A 19,170-nucleotide genomic window follows, 5' to 3' on the forward strand; every position below is an offset into this window, starting at 1 on the left:
GCACACATGTCAATAAATACAAGCCACTTCCCATGATATCACCTTACCAAACAGCAGCAGGGCTAACTTCCTGAGTGCTGACTTTCTACCCTACTGAGTGTATATAAGTAGTATGGAGCTAAATCTTCTTCCTTTAGCTTGTTCTGCCTAATGTCCTTTCATCAATTAATTAGTGACAGACATTAGGGTAGGGGAAGATGCTCAGTTCCATGAGTCCTTTAGAACAGGGCCTAGATCTTCTACTCTTGCATCCCTTAATACCCAGAGCTGTGGCTGGGTACAAAGTAGACACTCAATAAAGATGGTATCAGATTGTGAACTCCCCACAGGGAGGGACAGTCTTTGTCACTTTTTCTTTCTTTTTGTAGAGTTCAGCAAAGTGGCCTGAACATAGTACATGCTTCAATAAATGTTTACTGATTGATCCCTAACTGGGGCTTCACTAATCCATTACCTCTCCTACCTGATCATGATCAATGTCGGCATCTCCTGTGATCACAATTCTTTTTTCAATCCGGGTCTCTGAGATCCCACCTTTTACGGTCTACAATTAAAGGGATATGGTTATTAGGGACTTTCAAAGCTGAGAGAGAGAGAGAGAGAGAGAGAGAGAGAGAGAGAGAGAGAGAGAGAGAGAGAGAGAGAGAGAGAGAGAGAAGAGAGAAGAGAGAAGAGAGAAGAGAGAAGAGAGAAGAGAGAAGAGAGAAGAGAGAAGAGAGAAGAGAGAAGAGAGAAGAGAGAAGAGAGAAGAGAGAAGAGAGAGGAGAGAGGAGAGAGGAGAGAGGAGAGAGGAGAGAAGAGAGAAGAGAGAAGAGAGAAGAGAGGAGAGAGAGAGAGAGAGGGGGAGAGAGAGGAGAGAGGAGAGAGAGGGAGAGAGAGAGAGAGAGAGAGAGAGAGAGAGAGAGAGAGAGAGAGAGAGAGAGAGAGAGAGACTTTTAATCAGCTGCTGCTTAACAATTGGATCTCTATTTTCATCCTTTTCTCCAAGATCTTGTTTGGATCTGTTACAATGATTGGAACTAAATCTCCTTGGATGCCTGAAGTCTACAATACAAAAATCCTTTTCCTTTCTTTATTCCTGTTCTTTTTTTCCATTTCATTGATTAAGGAAAGTTACCATAGAAGGGGCAAGAAAAAGAGGGGAAAGAGCACTGACCTTGGAGTCAGAACCCTGGAACCTCAATCACTTTCCTCTCTGGGGCTCAGCTGCCTTCCCTGGAGAGGCAGCATATCATGGCAGCTGGAGAGCTGGCCTGAGAATCAGGATGATCACTAATGCTTTAAGGCTTAAAAACTGCTTTATAGCCATTATCTGGTTTTACCAACCCTCAAAGGCAGGAATTTTTATTATCTTCATTTTACAGATGAGGAAAAGTAAATGATGTGATTTGTTCAGGGTCACACATCTAGTAAGTATTTGAAGCAGGATTTGAACTCAGGTCCTCTTTTTGACTCTAGATCCAATTCTTTGCTCTTTCTACATACTTTGGTTTGAGTTTAGAGGGGCAGGAAAAGAAATTGATGGTTCATATTTATATCAATCTTGTGAGGCAGGCAGCACAAGACTGTAGACAAGTAGGATCATTTCCAGTTCACAGATGACAAAACTGAAGCTCAAAGTCCTTAAGCAACTAAAGCCCAACCTGGGTAAGTGATAGAGTCCAGCCTCTCAACCAAGTGTAATGCCAGAGAGCTGAACACTGGGTAAATGCATTAATGAAAAACATTCATTAAGCCCAGGGCCAAATCCTATTGGAACGGAGGGGTACAAATAGAAGCAAGGACCTTTCTGACCTGGGGGGAAACACAGTTCCACAGAACACAGTGGAGGCCCTCTGAGGAGTCACCTTGATGGGGGAAGCAATGCCCTTCTCAGGCACCCCACCTCCCCACAGCTGAAAGTGAACACAATACAACTATGCAGGCTTTTCCTTGCACTATCTTGCCTAAGAAACACAGGGCGAGGCATTCCTACCTTAATAAACATGTTTCTGGAAGCCTGGCTTGCCAAAATAGACTCCCACTCTTGGCAGCATGTTGTAGAATAGACTAGAATGGGGAAGAGACTTAAAACAGGAAGACCACTTAGAAGACTATGGGAAGAATCCAGGCAAAATGGGAGGAGGGCCTGAATTCAGCTGATGGTTATGGGAGGGGAGTTCCAGGATTGCCTCTCCTGAGATAGAGATCAAAGAAGGTATCTCTACCCTATTTTCTTTGCCACTTGTAGAATTTAAGTACAAGTGGTGGTCCCAGTCAGGGAAATATCTTTAAAATGGTTTTATGATTTTGAATTTCCCACAGAATTCCCACCTCCATCTTCAAAAGGCCCTAGTAATGAGATTTCTACTTCACATTTCCCCTGTTGTTAACTCAGTGATGTGAATGGTTCCTTCCAACTCACCATTATCTAATTCCTCTGAATATATTATATTAAGAAAACTGGGGTCTCCAGGGTAACAAACTGATCAAGATCAAGTCACACTACTAGGACAAAGACCTGTGGCTTCCAGCTCCCTCATTTCAGTACTCCTTTGTTTACGCTACGATGCCTCAGACACTGCTTTTGCCAGCTAGTCCACAATGAAGCCATTGGGAATTCAACAAATCGGTAACTTTAAAATGGTCAAAGAATGTTAAGAGCTCCCTCTTCCTGACCTTCCTATTTCTGACGGGCTCCACTATTCTTTCAGTTTCAGGTTCCTCATCTTCTGCACCCTTCCCAGTCTCTTGATCATTCCATCCTCTGCTAAGATGCCATTTCTACCTCAGACAAAATCTCTCACTTCAACCCTTCACTCTGCTCACAGAGCCAACATCTGAACTTAGGTCCTCTTGCCTCCTGCTGCAAGTGTCTTTCCCATTCCACTCTATTCTGTAACCTGCTGCCAAGGTCATTTTTCTTCAGTGAAGCCCTGGCTATGTGACTCCCCTTCTCAGTTTACTCTAGTGGCTAAGAATATAACTATTGTTTAATTTTTGAAGCCCCACATCATTCTGGACCCTCACATGACATTACCACTCCTCCCCCTCCCCCCATCCTCCCACTGAGATCCAGCCAAACTGCCTTTCCTCAGTTCCTCTCTCACCACAGGCCCAGTCATCCCTCATGTCTGCAGGACACTTTCTAATTAAACTTTATGGCACTGGGGACTTCTCTTCATTTAATATTCAGCATAGGAACCATCATCTTCATAGAGCTTTTTCTGATCCACCAATTGCTAGTAACCTCCCTCTTCTTAAACTTCCTTATATTTAACTACTTTGTGTGTGGATACATATTTGACTTTGTATTTATCTCACACACACACACGTCCCTTTCTATTAAAATATACATTCATTTTGTGTAGGAATTGTTTCATTCTTTGAACCTGTATCCCTAGTGTCAGGGATACTAGTGCAACAATTAATAAATATTTGATATTGATAGTTCTTTCTAGCTAATAAAAAGCTTTTCTCATAACCAATGAGTAGGGTAAATAATGAAATTAGTAATACCCCATTTCACAGCTAAAAAAACAGACCAAGAGAAGATGTTATCTTCTCATAACATCATCTCAAAATAAGCTTTATAGAAGGGACTTGAACATATTGCTGTTTGTTTTTTTTGTTTTTTTTTTTTTGTCTGTCTGTTTATTTGTTTTTAATATATCTAACACTTAAAACAACTTTGTATCACATTGTCTCCTCAGGACTATTAGGAAGGGATCTTTCAGTGTTTCATCCCTTTCCTCATAGGGCACTTAGTCTGCCATTATGGAGATTAGTATTCAACTTCCAGGCAGGAAGTCAAGAGACTTGGGAATAATTCTGCTTGGGAGACAAGTTGGAGCTCTATATCTTTGCCAGGGCCAAAGTATTTGGGGGAAGAAAGTAGTCAATTCAGTGCTCCAGCACCTACCAACCTCCCTTTCTACAACAGTATGTTACCTTAGTAATCTGAGTTGTGGTGGTGCTACTTGTGGTCTCTGATGTAATGGTCTGAGCCGTCAGCAGGACACCAGGGTCTAAGTCACCATTGCCTTCATCGGTCTGCAGGGAGAGTCATATATCAACATTAAGCATCTTACTGGGTAAGATGACGGGTTAAGGATACAGAATCTGCCACTTCCTTGGCTCAGTTGCACATTTTAAAATAATAACCTATGTCCTACAGAGTGAATCTTTGACTATCAGTCCCTCTGACAGTCCGAATAAGGAAAGGTTTGGTTCCCCTCTGTGGCTAAGGAGGCAGTGGCAATCTAAGGTACAGACCTCTAAACAGTAGACTGGAATGTGACCCTGGCTGATGGCAGAGCCAATATTACTGGAGTCCCATGGCCTCGTTGCATGGGCATGGGACTATCCTGAGAAAGGCAGAAAACCACATCTCACATGAACTGGAAATAGAGAAAGACATCTAATGGAAGATCAGTAGAAGGGACCCACATCTTAGAACACATTTCTACACATTACATTGTTTCTATCTTTATTAACAAAGTTTCTAACCATGAAACAAGAAAAAATTCAACCAATTCACTTAAAGGATAAGAGTTGACAAGTCATCTTTTTTATTAACCTTTTTATGATGATGAAAGCAAGTAACTCTGAAACTACCCTTTCATCTAGAGGGATCTTTCATGTACATGTCATCTTCCTCATTAGAATATAAGTTCCTTGAAGGGAGGGGATGTTTTCAACTTTTCTTTGTTTCCCAACTGAATTACTCATAGATTACAGAATAGCCTAGAAGATGAGGTGAGGAATAAAGAAAGAGAGGGGAAGATGGAGGAAGGGAAAGGAAAAAAAAAAAAAAAAAGGAGAGGAACAGAAAGGTGAGGACATGACAGGTTAAATATGGGAATAGGAATTAGGCTCCAAGGACAGAACCAGGAGCAGCAGGTTGGATCTTCCCAGCTCTAGCAACTGCACCAAGGGGGCTGCCCACTCCCATTCCCACCCACCCCCCTCATGGGATGTGCTGTAGGAGGTTTGTTTTTCAAGTATGATTTGGATTCAATGTTTCAAACTCTCCTAGTGATGATATTCTATGATTCTAGGCAGTCACTGGGCTCTGTTCAGTTTTGACTTTGTCTGTGGTTCATTCCCTGTATTGGGGATATCTGGAAGGAACACCCCTAATATTCTCCTTTAGAAAGGGAGGGCTGACAGTAATGCCCCTGAACAGGGGAGGGAATGACTCTGCAGACTAATCCCCCTCTGCAGTGGGAATGCTGGGAAACAGCAGAAAGGGAGACAAAGGATTGGATGATAAGTAAGGATGGTTGTTGCAACCAGTCCAAAGATGTACCTCATAGAGCAATGAATCAATAGGCAAGCATTTATTTAAAACTCATGTGCCAGATTACAGAAAAAATTAAGCCACCCCTGTGCTCTAGTAACTTGTGTTGTGTGGGTGAGACACTATGCATGCAAAAAATACCAGTAACATTTACATGGCACCTACTATGTGCCAGGCAACTGTGTAAGAACTTTATAATAATTATCTCATTTGTATCTGCAAATAAATATACATTTACAATTCATATATACAAAATAAATATGATGTAGTTTGGGAGGAAGAGGACATTAGGACTGAGCACTGAAAGAAACTAGAGATTCTAAGAGGCAGAGGTGAAGAAAGAGCACAACCTGAACATGCAGGTTCAGAAATGGGAGAGAGAATGTGGTACATAAAGAACAAGAGAAAGCTATTTCAGCTGTATTCAAGACTATTCCAAGTAATCATACTCCTAAGAAGGAGGGTTGGAGCCAGGCTGTGGAGAATTTTAAATGATAAAGGAGTTGATCCTAGAAATAAGAGAATATGATGATAGTTTTAAAGCCCAAAGGGACCTGAGTGTTCCCAAGTCTAGCCTCTTCCTCATTACAAGATGATCATCTGAGAAAATTGGCAGAGGTTAAGTGACTTGTTCAGGATCTCAAAGCTAGTACATATCCAAGGTGGAACTCCAGCATAGAAGAGGGACATGATCAAACCCGTGCTTTAGCATTTACATGGAGAATGGTCTAGAGAGTAAGGGCCCTGAGACAGAAAGAAGCTGCTGCAATAGTCTAGATGAGCTGTGATGAGGGCCTGAATGATGCTGGTAACACTATGAATGGAGAAAGGAATGATTGTAAGAGGTGCTGGGGAGATGGAATCAATAAAACCAGGCAACTGACTGGATGTGGAGGGGAGGAAGAGGCAGGAACAAGCCCAACTCCAAGGCTGCCAACCTTCTTGGATCCCAGTCTGCTGCTCTGGGACTCCTGGTCTCAGCCAGCCACAGAGGCATAGAGTAGTTGTGTGACAGTCCCCTAATATTTTCCTGAAACAAAACATTTTGCTTGTGAAACTCATCCTTTTCTTCCCCAATCCATTCTTCCTCCAAATTTTGAGCTTTCTGTTGAGGACGTCACAATCTTTTTAGTCATCAAGGCTCAGTCTTGAAGTCAGATTTCATTCTTGCCCATATTCAATCAGTGTCAAGTTTTAGCAGTTCTACTTCCATCACCATCTCACATCCCTCTCCTTAGTTACCATGCTATTTCAGGTCCTCACCATTCCTCAAGTGGAATATGACCAGAGCCTCCTAAGCAGGCCTAACCTGTCCATACATCTACCAAAATAATCTTCCTTTACCCCAACTCTTACCACATCATTCCCCTCCTAAAGTATTTTCAGTGATTCCCTTCTGCCACTGTTTTCAGGAATAAAATACTCATGCCTTAGCTTGGTATGTACAGCCTTCACAAGTTAAGTTAGCCTACATTTCTAAGCTTTTAACTTAAATGATGGTTTTGGAAGTAGTGCAGAAATTAGTCCATGATGACCTGTGAAAAAGGCTGAAAAGAGTTATCAATGGATTAGAGGTAGAAAAGGCTGAAGCAGAGAAGAACTGAACATCAATTCATGATCGTGAACCTGGGTACTTGGGGTGTGTATGTGGGATGGCCTGTAGTGCCTCTGAAGAAAGAGATTCAATCCTTTTCACGTGCTTTATATTCCAGCCAAATTGTTCTATCTATTTGCTTTAGTCTGTGTTGGTCCTCCAGCTGCTGCTTCTCATAATGTTCCTACAATACTCTTTTCTGCATTTCTGCTTCATTCCAGACTCACTTCAGGCCACACTTTCAGTAAAAAAAAAAAAAAACAAAACTTTCTCTGTTCTCTCCCTAGTACATTTATCACCTACATACTTATCTGTTTATATACTGTATCCCACCCCCCAGTAAGAAGTGCAAATTCTATGAGAGCAAGACTGCTTTTCATTGTGTCTATATCCCTAACACTAAAACAGCTCCTGAATGCTTGGGCATGAAGTATCCCTTGGCCAGGGAGATGAAAGTCTGAGGCAGAGTCCTCTTAATCAGCTTACAAGTTCCCCCCTCCATGTTCCCTCACCTTCTTCTTATGTCCCTCCAAAGAGGAGAAGTGGGAGTGATTTATGTTCTGATTTCTTTCCTATCTATACCTGTCCCACAGGTAGCAGCCTCCTTTCCTTGATCCTTTTTCTAATGCCTCACCAAGCAATACCTGCAAGTCATCTATTAGTTCCAAGGATAACAATCCCATTTAAAGGAAGTAAAATAAGGACTAACAGACTTTTAAAGAATTTGCTTCCTTCTTCTCAAAGATCCCTTGTAGCAGCTCTTCCCAGCTCGGATGAGCTTGCATAGTATATTATGGTAGTGAGAGACATGTCTGAAATGGACTTTGGTAGCACACTTTTCCTAATTCCCCAATGGCACCTCCATTCCTCCAGGTTCACAGTCTTGAATTCAATGGTCAGCTCGTCTCTCCACATCTCCTTCATATCCCTCTCACTCAACAGCAGTTTGTTACTGATTCACTTCTTCCTTACTACTTCAAAAAGCATCTCATTAGGGCAATCTTCATCACCTTATTTGTGCCTGGAAGACCCTTGCTATTCTGCCTTCATTCTCACTTACAAACACTGACTATGTAATCAGTCCCCTATTATACACTACAGTGACTCTCTATTTTCTATCCAATTCAAATTTTTCTGCCTCAACTTTAAAGTCTTCCACAGTCTACCTGAATCATCCTTGACACTATTCTCACTATTGTCAACTAGTCAACCCCATTTAAAAAAATTTTCAAACCAGATTTGCTAACCTAGTTATCATACTATCTATGTATTTTGCATCTAATGTAAATACATTGCTGATAAATGAAAGGAAAATTTCCCACTTCTGAATCTACAAAAAGCAAAAACAAGAAATAATTGCCACCTGCTTGAAATATGGAGAAGAATTCGATTATAAGTAACTGAAGATTTAGATTTTTTTAAAAATGGCATCTTACCTGAGCGGCCTCATAAGTGATGGTCTTTGTCTCAGTGTGAACAATGGGAACATCTTTGGTTGGGATTTCACTTTTTCCAGTGTTAGTAACATCCGAGATGGTAACTGTTTGAGTCTTCACCAGGGGAGGCTACAAAACAGTGGAAAAGCAAAATTACTTATGTCCTTTCTGAGGGAAATAGCTGCCTAACCTTCTGACACTGACCTGATCAAAGTTTCAGGGCTTTAGCAAAAAAAAAATCCAATTTAGAATCCCAAAAGTTGTTTGCACAGGACTTAGAAATTGTTCTTCAGTAGTTTTTGGTTAACAGAGGGCCAAATCATAAGGGATGGTAAAGAATTCCATTTTTACAGTAACCAGTGTATCCATAATGAAAAGACAAAGTAGCCTTAAAACTTTACAGTTAAAATGAATGATTTAAAGCATTTTGTATTAATTCCTGATGCAAAATTCAAACACAAAGCTGTTTGCCAAATAGCAATTATTTGGTTTCCTTCTTGAGACTAGACCACTGTAATCAAGAAAATTGGCCATACATTTCCTCCCCTCAGCCCAAATGGTGCATGAACAACAGTGATCCTAGAATTCATTAACTCTTTTCAAGTCAATGTCAGATGTTCACTTTTGAGTTGTTGAAAAGGAACAGTATTTGGAAAGCTGAAAAGAGGAAAAATCAGTTAAACCACCACCTGCTGATTAATATCAGAAGAACAAACATTAGTGAAAGAATGGAAAGCCATCTTAGCCAAATCAGCTCACCTTCCCCAAGTTGGTAAATCACTCTGAAAGCGCCTCTTGATTATGTGGAGGTTACATGGTCATCTACTTTAGCATAAAAGATTAGTACCAATGATCACTAGAACCAGTTTCTCTTTCTCTCTGGGATGGGAGTGGTGGAGGATAACAGAACAAAATACAGTCAGATTTTATGACTGAGATATATTTCTATCTTAGGCCTGAAATAAACTTGATGAGGAATCAGCTATTCTTTTTCAACAAAGCTGGTTAGACTTTGTGAGCAATTACAATTATAAAAAACATAGACATTTCATCATCTTACCTTTCTTTATAAATCTGAATTTGAGCCAAGAAAGGTAGAGTGCCCTTTTAAAAAGCCCTTATCAGACTGTGTAATGATCATGACTGGGCTGATTTAGATGAGCTTTGCAAATTGAGTGAAGAAAAACCAATTCTTGCCTTAAAATTTTTCTGGGTAAATTCCTCAGAGATAGACTCTAGAGTTCTTTAATCAGAAAAGCAAGAAATAAACTGCTCCCAAATCACCATCCCAGGTAGAATTCTGGCCCTCTCCCAAAGAGAGGCATTTGGCTTAAACCATTACTACCTGGAAACTTCGAATGAGGGTGGGGAACCCTGAACCCACACGTAAGTCAGGATATGATCCATTTTGCTTCCCAGGTAGCTCATTTGGTGTAACATGGTCTTCACTACCCTCTGCCTCTTTTTCACCAGTGTACAGCTGACAGGAAGCAGGTGTTTCTGAGAGCATGCACTTCAAGTGTATTAAGGCCCCAGCTTCCTCTTCTACATCTGTACATACCCCACTTAGACAACTAGGCATCTCCTTGGTACCAAGGAGACCAGTTGCCCTATGTGCCTTGTCTTCTACGTCCTTGCCATTTACGGAGACAGGACCAAAGTCATGGCTTTGTGGAGACTCCAATGGGGTTGTCATTTGGGTCCCACTATGAGCTACTGAATGCTCAAGGCCCTCCCATTCAGAGTCAAGGTTTGGTCTCTCTGTCACTGCATCCACTTCCTCTTTGGGAATGTCATTCATAGTCTACAAATGAATGAATATACACAAAGGCAAAAAGATAATATTAGGAATGAAGCTAAAATGCTTTGAGCTAACAGAAGCAGATGATCTTAAAGGAAGACCAAGTCTGTTGCTATTCTTGTGGATTTTTAAGTGTGAAATAACAATAACATTGGCATAAGCCAAGAACCTGTAACTTTCATAGTTGTCAGAAGCAAGAACTCTTATTAGGGATGGTCCATGCAGCCAGTCATTTCAACTACTAGGAAGATGCTGTATCCTAATTTCAGTCGAGTATCTACATAGACTTAGACATAATTAGTGTGAAGAATTTGAGGGATATGTCTTATCTGGTACAAGCACTCTCTGGGTTTTCCTACATAAATTTTTTAGTGCCTGGAAAAATCAATTTGCCATTCCTAAACATTCATTGCCCAGGAAGGATCTGGGGAGGCTCCATCTCATTAAGGAATTCATAAATATACTTCAGAATGATTATTTAGATGAAAAATGGGTTTCATCACTTAAGCCTGATTCACCATATTAAAAGTTGAGTGACTACTGTAATAGTTCCTGATTGCAATATCAGGCTTATGATCTAGATTTCACTTTACCTGCCAACATCAGAGAAGCTGTATTAATATATGGATGCCCAAGCACTGATCAATTGCAATCAATGTCATTACATCAATTTCAATATCAATGCTCAAATGGCTTTTTTCATTTTATTTTTAAGAAAACTGACTAAAGAAGCTTTTCTGGAGATGGGCAAAAAAATATGATTTCAAGTGATCCAACATCAGGGAAAAACTACTACCTGACAGACAAACTATGTAATATTTCCAAGAAATAGAGTACCTTAGGGACCAAGAATCATGGTTTACTCTTAAGCTAATGGCTAAATATCTTGTCATAAAAGAATAAAGTAATGCTGTATCAATATTTTCTGCAGCAGTAGAGAGTAATCTAGCTAATCCTAAAATTCCAAAGAAGGTGACAGAAATGGAAAGAATTGGCTAGGAGAAAGAGACACAAGTGACCTAAGCAAAAAAAAAAAAAAAAAGCAGGATTGAACATCTGAGCAATGAGCAATCTTAAGGAAGTCAAACAACATCAGAGTCAGCTAGCACTGGTTTATTGGCAACATTCTGAAAAAGCGTCCTACATTATATGATGTCTGTAAACTAGTTTGGGAAGAATCTTTTTAGCACAGCTCACATGACTCATGAACTTAAGACTAAAGTGACTATCTTTAAAAACTGTTAAAAAAAAAAAACAGCTCAGCTAAAGGATTTATGTTTAGAAAACAATTTAACATTTTACTTCAATCACCAAGATGTGAATATGGCAATTAAAAAAAATGTTTTCTCATTAAAATGTGACAATAAGCCTGAACAGTAGCTTTCTGAAATTAAAAAAAAAAGATGCTTATAACCTAGGAATGTCATTCTTTTTCTTCTCTTTTTAATAAGGCAATTGGGGTTAAGTGACTTGCCCAGGGTCACACAGCTAGGACGTGTTAAATGTCTGAGGCCAGATTTGAACTCAGGTCCTTAGGTCCTCCTGAGTTCAGGGGTCATTGCTATATCCATTACACCATCTAGAATGTCATTCTTAAATCATGTCTAGAAACCTTATACTTAATCATTTAGGCCTTGCATTGGCCAAGAATGTAAAAGACATAAAAGATAGATTTGAGAGAGGGGATGAAATCAGGAGCTGTGAAGTTTGACTTCTTCGTCCCTTCTCCATTCTTTTCTTTTCTTTTTTCCATTCTTTTCTTGATAATTAAGACAGTCTGATATAGACCCACTTAAGAAACAGAATTGCTGAGAATAAAGTCCTAACAAAGCTGTACATCAGGGTCAACATTCTTGAATGTACATGTCATCTTTCTATATAGATCAACATGAGAGTTTTTATGCATTATTATGATGTTTTGTTAAATAGGAAATGATTCTGTTTATATAGCTAAAATATTCCAGGCAAATAAGTCTATTTTTAAAAAATGAACTAAATTAATACTAACCTGAATAGTGAAAGACAGGTGACAGTCTTATCAAGGTGACAACTGGGAGTGAAATATCATTTAGGGTACTGAAATATTTTTTCTAAATATTATGTCTATGTACTTTTTGTTTATGTATAAACATTCATATCAACATATTTTTTTTAACTTGTAGAGAGAACCAAAGATAAATGTGGTAACCATAGTAAAGACTTTGAAAGTTGGTATAGGATCAGTTTGGTTACTTTGAGAACTACTGCTTTAGTCTTGAACTACTCTATACAGAATAGGCATGACTAAGAAAGGACATGAGAACATAAGAACTGACAGAATCATTTTTTGTCCAGCTGAACATTTTGTTTCTCAAGTAACTCTAAGAAATAGAGAATCAAAGAATGTGTGAGAAGGAAAGGACTAGAGATAAGATAACTAAGATGCAAATAACAAGTCTGAGAAGAACAGAAGAGCTTTCTCTTTGCCACTACCTCAAAAAAATCCAGCAAGTATCCAAACTAGTTTCTATTTGAAATAATATTTGTTAGGGAATACAAACGATATCTAAAACTCTCATCTAAGGATAATCTCTCCTAATAACTGACATTTTCTACTAGGGATCAGAAAGATAACTGAAACAAAGCTTCCATGACACAAGATTAATCAATAAGGCTATCCTGATAGTTTAACCAGGTTCAACAGGTGACATGATAAAAGACACTATATATCAGTACATATTATATTAGAGTCTCAAGGAAGACTAAAGAAGCCTATATTGTCAACATCTGAATCACTGACATGTGACAATGAGGTGGATATAAAAATTAATGTGATAGATAACATGATTAAGGTTTATTGGCAAGGGATAAAAAGCAAGCAGTTTGAGGACCTTTGTAGTTGCTGATTCTTAAGGAAGACTTATAAGAAGAACTTTGTTGCCACTGGAGAAACTGTTGCTTATCCACAGTACTATAAAATAGATAAAAGGGATATTGAGGAAAATATTTTATAACATATCATAAAAATGGGTTAATTGAATGAAATCCTCAATCTCATAAAAATTCTAGATGATTAAGAAAATTAAAAGTAGAAAGCATTAAGATTACCAAGTTAATTGTTACTGCTATACTTACAAAGGAAAAGTCTACTTATACTAGAATGTCCCTTAACCAGTATGATTAAGTACTTTTGTGCTGTACTTTTTTTGGTAGTGGGAGGCAGGGGTGTAGGCAAGGAGGGGGAAGGGTGGTGGTTGTTTCTTAGTAGAGGAAATAGGAAGGGAACCAAAGTATGGCTTTTTTATAGAGGCATTTTATTAAATTTACTTTAAAAATTATACTTTATGTCTTAAGACCATAACCCATATATATGCCTTTACAGTTCTAAATTACCTTTCCATTGGTTTACTGAACTCTAGATAGCATTAATAGCAGGATGTGGGCGTTTTACTGGAGTTTTGCTGTAGCTCCATCAAAAGCAAACCCGATCTTCTCTTTCTTTTCAGGCTATTTTTGAAATTAAAGATTTACATATGTCAAAGGCTTGTCAAAGTAGAGATATTCATGCTCAGATGTCTTACTTGAGAAGTATTCTAGAGAAGCTTTATCCAGAAAGGCTGAAGAAAGACACATTTTCCCTAGGTCTTTCTTTTCTACCACACATTAGCCACCTTGAAAGACCAATCTTACCCGTAAGTGGAAAGAGAAAGGCAATATCTTTCCCTGGCTGAATAAAGCTTGTTTTCATCACATTTTGGTCTTAAATTTATTAATATCTGGGACAAAGAGGTACGCAGTGGTTATGACTCAACTGCCAAGGGAGCTTTTAGTGTAGCATCTTTATCTAGCTACTCATACTTAATGTTGGGATGAAAAGAAAAAAAAAAAAAGAAATAGTGATATCAAAGATGGAGAATTTTCTTAACAAACTACTTTTCTACTGGGACACTGATACATTGTTGGTAGAATTGTGAATACATCCAGCCATTCTGGAGAGCAATTTGGAACTATGCTCAAAAAGTTATCAAACTGTGCATACCCTTTGATCCAGCATTGCTGCTATTGGGCTTATATCCCAAGGAAATACTAAAGAAGGGAAAGGGACCTGTATGTGCCAAAATGTTTGTGGCAGCTCTTTTCGTAGTGGCTAGTAACTGGACGATCAATGGATGCCCATCAATTGGAGAATGGTTGGGTAAATTATGGTATATGAAGGTTATGAAATATCATTGTTCTGTAAGAAATAACCAACAGGAGGAATACAGAGAGGCTTGGAGAGACTTACATCAACTGATTCTGAGTGAAATGAACAGAACCAGAAGATCGCTGTACACTTCAATGGTGTATGAAGATGTATTCTGATGGAAGTGGATATCTTCAACATAAAGAAGATCCAACTCACTTCCAGTTGATCAATGATGGACAGAAACAACTACACCCAGAGAAGGAACACTGGGAAGTGAATGTAAATTGTTAGCACTACTGTCTATCTACCCAGGTTACTTATACCTTCGGAAGCTAATAATTAATGTGCAACAAGAAAATGGTATTTACACACATATATTGTATCTAGGTTATACTGTAACACATGTAAAATGTATAGGATTGCCTGTCATCAAGGGGAGGGAGTAGAGGGAGGGAGGGGATAATTTGGAAAAATGAATACAAGGGATAATGTTTAAAAAAAATTACTCATGCATATATACTGTGAAAAAAATTATAAATAAATAAAAATTTTTAAAAAAGTTATCAAACTGTGCAACCCTTTGATCCAGCACTGTCACTACTGGGCTTATATCCCAAAGAGATCTTAAAGAACGGAAAGGGACTTGTATGTGCAAGAATGTTTCTGGCAGCCCTCTTTGTGGTGGCCAGAAACTGGAAACTGAGTGGATGCCCATCAATTGGAGAATGGCTGAATAAATTGTGGTATATGAATATTATGGAATATTATTGTTCTGTAAGAAATGACCAGCAGAATGATTTCAGAAAGGCCTGGAGAAACTTACATGAACTGATGCTAAGTGAAATGAGCAGGACCAGGAGATCATTATATACTTTAACAACAATATTATATGATGATTAATTCTGATAGACGTGACCCTCTTCAACAATGAGGCCAAATCAGTTCCAATAGAGAAGAAATGAACTGAACCAGCTACACACAGTGAAAGAACTCTAGGAGATAACTATGAACCACTACATAGAATTCCCAATCCCTCTATTTTTGTCTGCCTGCATTTTTTATTTCCTTCACGAGCTAACTGTACACTCTTTCGAAGTCTGATTCATTTTGTACAGCAAAATAATTGCTTGGACATGTATACATATGTGCATTTAACTTATACTTTAACATATTTAACATGTACTGGTCAACCTGCCATATGGGGGAGGGAGTGGGGGGAAGGAGGGAAAAAGTTGGAACAAAAGGTTTTGCAATTGTCAATGCTGAAAAATTGCCCATGCATATATCTTGTAAATAAAAAGCTATAATAAAATAAAATAAAATATATGACAACAAACAAAAAAAAAACTACTTTTCTTCCAAATTAAATTTTTTTGTCTACTGAAGAACTGTCTCTGGTTTAAATAAAATAATAAAAATCTTAATGCTATCCAAACTTGAGGACAAGATGTCATTATTATCTGATCCTTTGCATGGCACTTTAAAGATGGACAAAACTTAATAGCTTCTATTAATGAAAGAATAGATAGAAGAGAAAATTAACTACTGAGAAGCTGCCCAGCATCATGGAATAAAATTTGAAATCAGAAGACCTATCACTGAACTCCAGATTCATAACTTCCTGGATATAAGTCTCTATGAGCATTAATGTGTAAAATGGGGCTAAGGATTCTTCAGTATATCCCTCTGTGATTCCACCCCAAAATGGCTTTAGGAAAGAGCTTTGTAAATATGACATCATTAAATTTCCACCCGAGTCCTGTTCTAATGCCACACTGTGGCCCTTAGAGGCTATGCCAAAGGAATTTCACTTCTGACAGGTCCTGCTCAAGCCGGAAAAGTTTGAAAAAAAAGCTGTGGGTAATGGCAAGTCTAGTCAAATGACTTCAAAGAGATTCATCACAAAGAAGGAGGCCACAGAAGATGCAACCATGATCCAATGGCAGGGAGGAAGTTGAGATAGATACTGTTGATGCCCACAGAGATGAAATCACACATTTTCAGAGGGATTTTTCACTAATAATAAACCAGAACACTGGTTTGAAAAACCAATTGTGACAAGTTTAGTATATTAAGTCAAGCCAAACACAGAACATCCATCCCCCATGGCTGAAGCCTCCTTCCAGTTTGTTGGAAGTTTCCTAAATAGAGATGTTAGCAAGAAGACTGAATTCCTTGGCACATACATCTCCTTACATGTGCCTAAAAGTCCTGAGATGCTCCAAAATTATTCTGGTGAGTTTTTGAGACTCTGAAGGCTCATAAAGCTGTAGACCCAAACAAAGAACTCATAATGAATGAAACCACCAAGTGAGGTTCTGCAGAAGACAAAATGTGATAAGTAAAAGTTACAGCTCAGTAACATCATATCCAATAGATACATGATAAACATCCCCAATGCTTAAGTTTTACTTTACAAAAAGGACATAAATTAAAACATAATAGAAATCCAATCTCCTTATTGGGAAAGTAAGTGTGTCTAGAGCACCTGAATTATTTGGGAAGACTGGGCCAAACCAATGGATATAACCAAGACTGGTGATAGGTCTTCCAGTCTGCTTGTTAGTAAGTCAACTAGGTCTTCTCTGTACTTCAGGAAGCCTCTCTATAGCCAGAACTTGGAGGAAAGGAACAATGACAGGAGAAAAGACAAGAATTAAAACACACAAAATACAAGAACACACACTAATTCCCTGCTAATTTAGATACCCAGGTAGGATGTAAGAGATAATTGAAACTTATATAAATATGGTTTAGTTTTCTCCAAAGGCAAAGGGAGAGAATTTTCTGGTTTTATATATACATACATACATATATGTGTATATGTATATATATATACACATATACATACACATATATATGTATACATATGTATATATACACACACTTACATATATATATGTGTGTGTATATATATATGTGTGTGTATATATATATATGTGTGTGTATATATATATATGTGTGTGTATATATATATGTGTGTGTATATATATATGTGTGTGTATATATATATATATATATATATATAAATTTTACCAGACTTTTGATTTCCAGGCTCTACAAATGGCCTTTTACAAATTAGTAATGCTTTTAGGGGGTGGGAGTGAGGGGTAAGGATAAGGGTGGATAGGAAATTGCTTGCCATCATTCCTAACTTAATTTTCTCCCAAAAGACATCCAAAACACACCCTCTGGTTACATTCTTCACAGGTATGCCCCACCTAATGTTGTTCCCACAAAAACCCACTAAATAGCATTTTTAGGCAACAGATAGTTGAGGAAATCTTACAAATGAAAATCACCATGCAGCAGGACTTCACAACATTTCCATGGGGTTTACTCATAATGTACCAAAGTCCTTACTAAAAAATATCTTTAGTAAAGTATAATCCCAGACAGGGCTATATACTGAAATCCCCAGAATCCATTATGCCCTCCCAATTCTCACTGGTATTCATATTTAAGGTTTTATCAGTTATTTACACATTAGTGAAGAGGTATTTATAAGATACCTTTCAGAGAACAGATTTTAGTAGAGAAAAGGAGCAACCTGGGTACCTGAAGTAATAAGGTGCTAGGAGGTTTGGGATGGAGGGTAGGAAAGAAAGGAGAGGGGAAAATACTAAGGGGGAGATAGATAAATATATGTATGACTGTATCTATCTATAAATACATATATATATACACACATGCATATATATTCATACATATATAGATAGATATAAACATACATACATCCTGTCATCTTTGCCTTCCAAACCCAAAAAGAACATGGTTTGTACCATAAATGTACATTGAAGCAAGAGTTGATATTATCTTGCTAAACATAGAAAGGCATGAATACCCAGCTAAAGAGTCCAGTTCTTGGTTCTTAACAAAAGTGAAATAATATACATATTACATTTGTCACTATCACTACCACTATCATCATCATCACCATCAAGCACGTAAATAAATAAAAGCACTCTTCTCAGCATTATCAATAACATGCAAACAAAATAGAGTGATCAGATCAGTTAATTGCGAGTGCCTCCTTTGTCACTAATCCCCGAGTTTCTAAACGGAATCTTTATGTTTCAGCAAAGAACTTATTGTTATCATCCTGGGACTGAGTACCTCAGGATCTGAAGATCTAGGTCCCAGCTCTAAACCCTACCAGCCTGGGAACTCTTAGGCCACTCATCTGCTTTCTTCATCTATCAAACTCAGACACTGCATAAGAACACACAAGATATAAGCATACTTGTTTTCTATGACCCACAAAGTCATGATGAGGAAAATACTTTATATGCTGAAAACACTAAAGAAATGGGAATTGTTTTAGATACCCAGAAGAATGCTAAAAGAAAACCATGGGTATCTACATATCCACTTAGCTATACTGATGAATTTCTTCCCAGTTTAGAATGCAGATGTTATTGGTGCTGCCCTTTTGTGACTAAATATGGGCAGAATCTTCAATGGGCTAATGATCCTTATAAGATTTTAAGTCAGAAAAAAAGTTTGGATGGGCACTTGCAATAAAAGATAAACCAGATCTGGCAATAGCTTCCTTTGCAAAAGCTAAATGAGAAAAAAAAAAAAAAAAAAAAAAAAAAAACAGTGTACAAGGATGACAAGATAAGCAGCAGGTTCTGTGCGCCCTACCCCCACCCTTTGCTATCCCCCTTTCTTCCACAGAAAAAGAAAAGAAGGAAAAAAGCAAAAACATTCATCCACATTTCTCTCTCTCCCCTGTCCCCACCACCTCCATCCCAAGAAAAGACGTCTATATTAAAATAAAAGTCTGGGTGCATTTCAGGAGAAAACAAAACAGGCCAACTTATAGTTTGAAAGTTATTGAAAGAAATTACAGGCTCACAGAGACTCAAGATGGGGATAAACTAACAAGCA

General features: G+C 38.2%; 1 protein-coding gene across 28 annotated transcripts in view; it reads right to left on the reverse strand.

Moving 5' to 3' along the window:
• Positions 1-19,170, reverse strand: part of EPB41 (erythrocyte membrane protein band 4.1) — a 199,556-nt gene that overhangs the window by 9,420 nt on the left and 170,966 nt on the right. For 15 of the 28 annotated variants that reach the window (XM_074305574.1, XM_074305569.1, XM_074305575.1 and 12 more), the window contains 4 exons: positions 9,657-10,115; positions 8,312-8,440; positions 3,931-4,032; positions 455-544 (listed from right to left, as the gene is read on the reverse strand). In XM_074305574.1, coding sequence (XP_074161675.1) covers positions 455-544; positions 3,931-4,032; positions 8,312-8,440; positions 9,657-10,115 — 780 coding nt within the window. The remainder of the gene's footprint in view (positions 1-454; positions 545-3,930; positions 4,033-8,311; positions 8,441-9,656; positions 10,116-19,170) is intronic. The other 13 variants (XM_074305573.1, XM_074305571.1, XM_074305572.1 and 10 more) reach the window with 7 other exon arrangements.

This window comes from Sminthopsis crassicaudata, chromosome 3, assembly GCF_048593235.1.
Source record: "Sminthopsis crassicaudata isolate SCR6 chromosome 3, ASM4859323v1, whole genome shotgun sequence".
Lineage (NCBI taxonomy): Eukaryota > Metazoa > Chordata > Mammalia > Dasyuromorphia > Dasyuridae > Sminthopsis > Sminthopsis crassicaudata.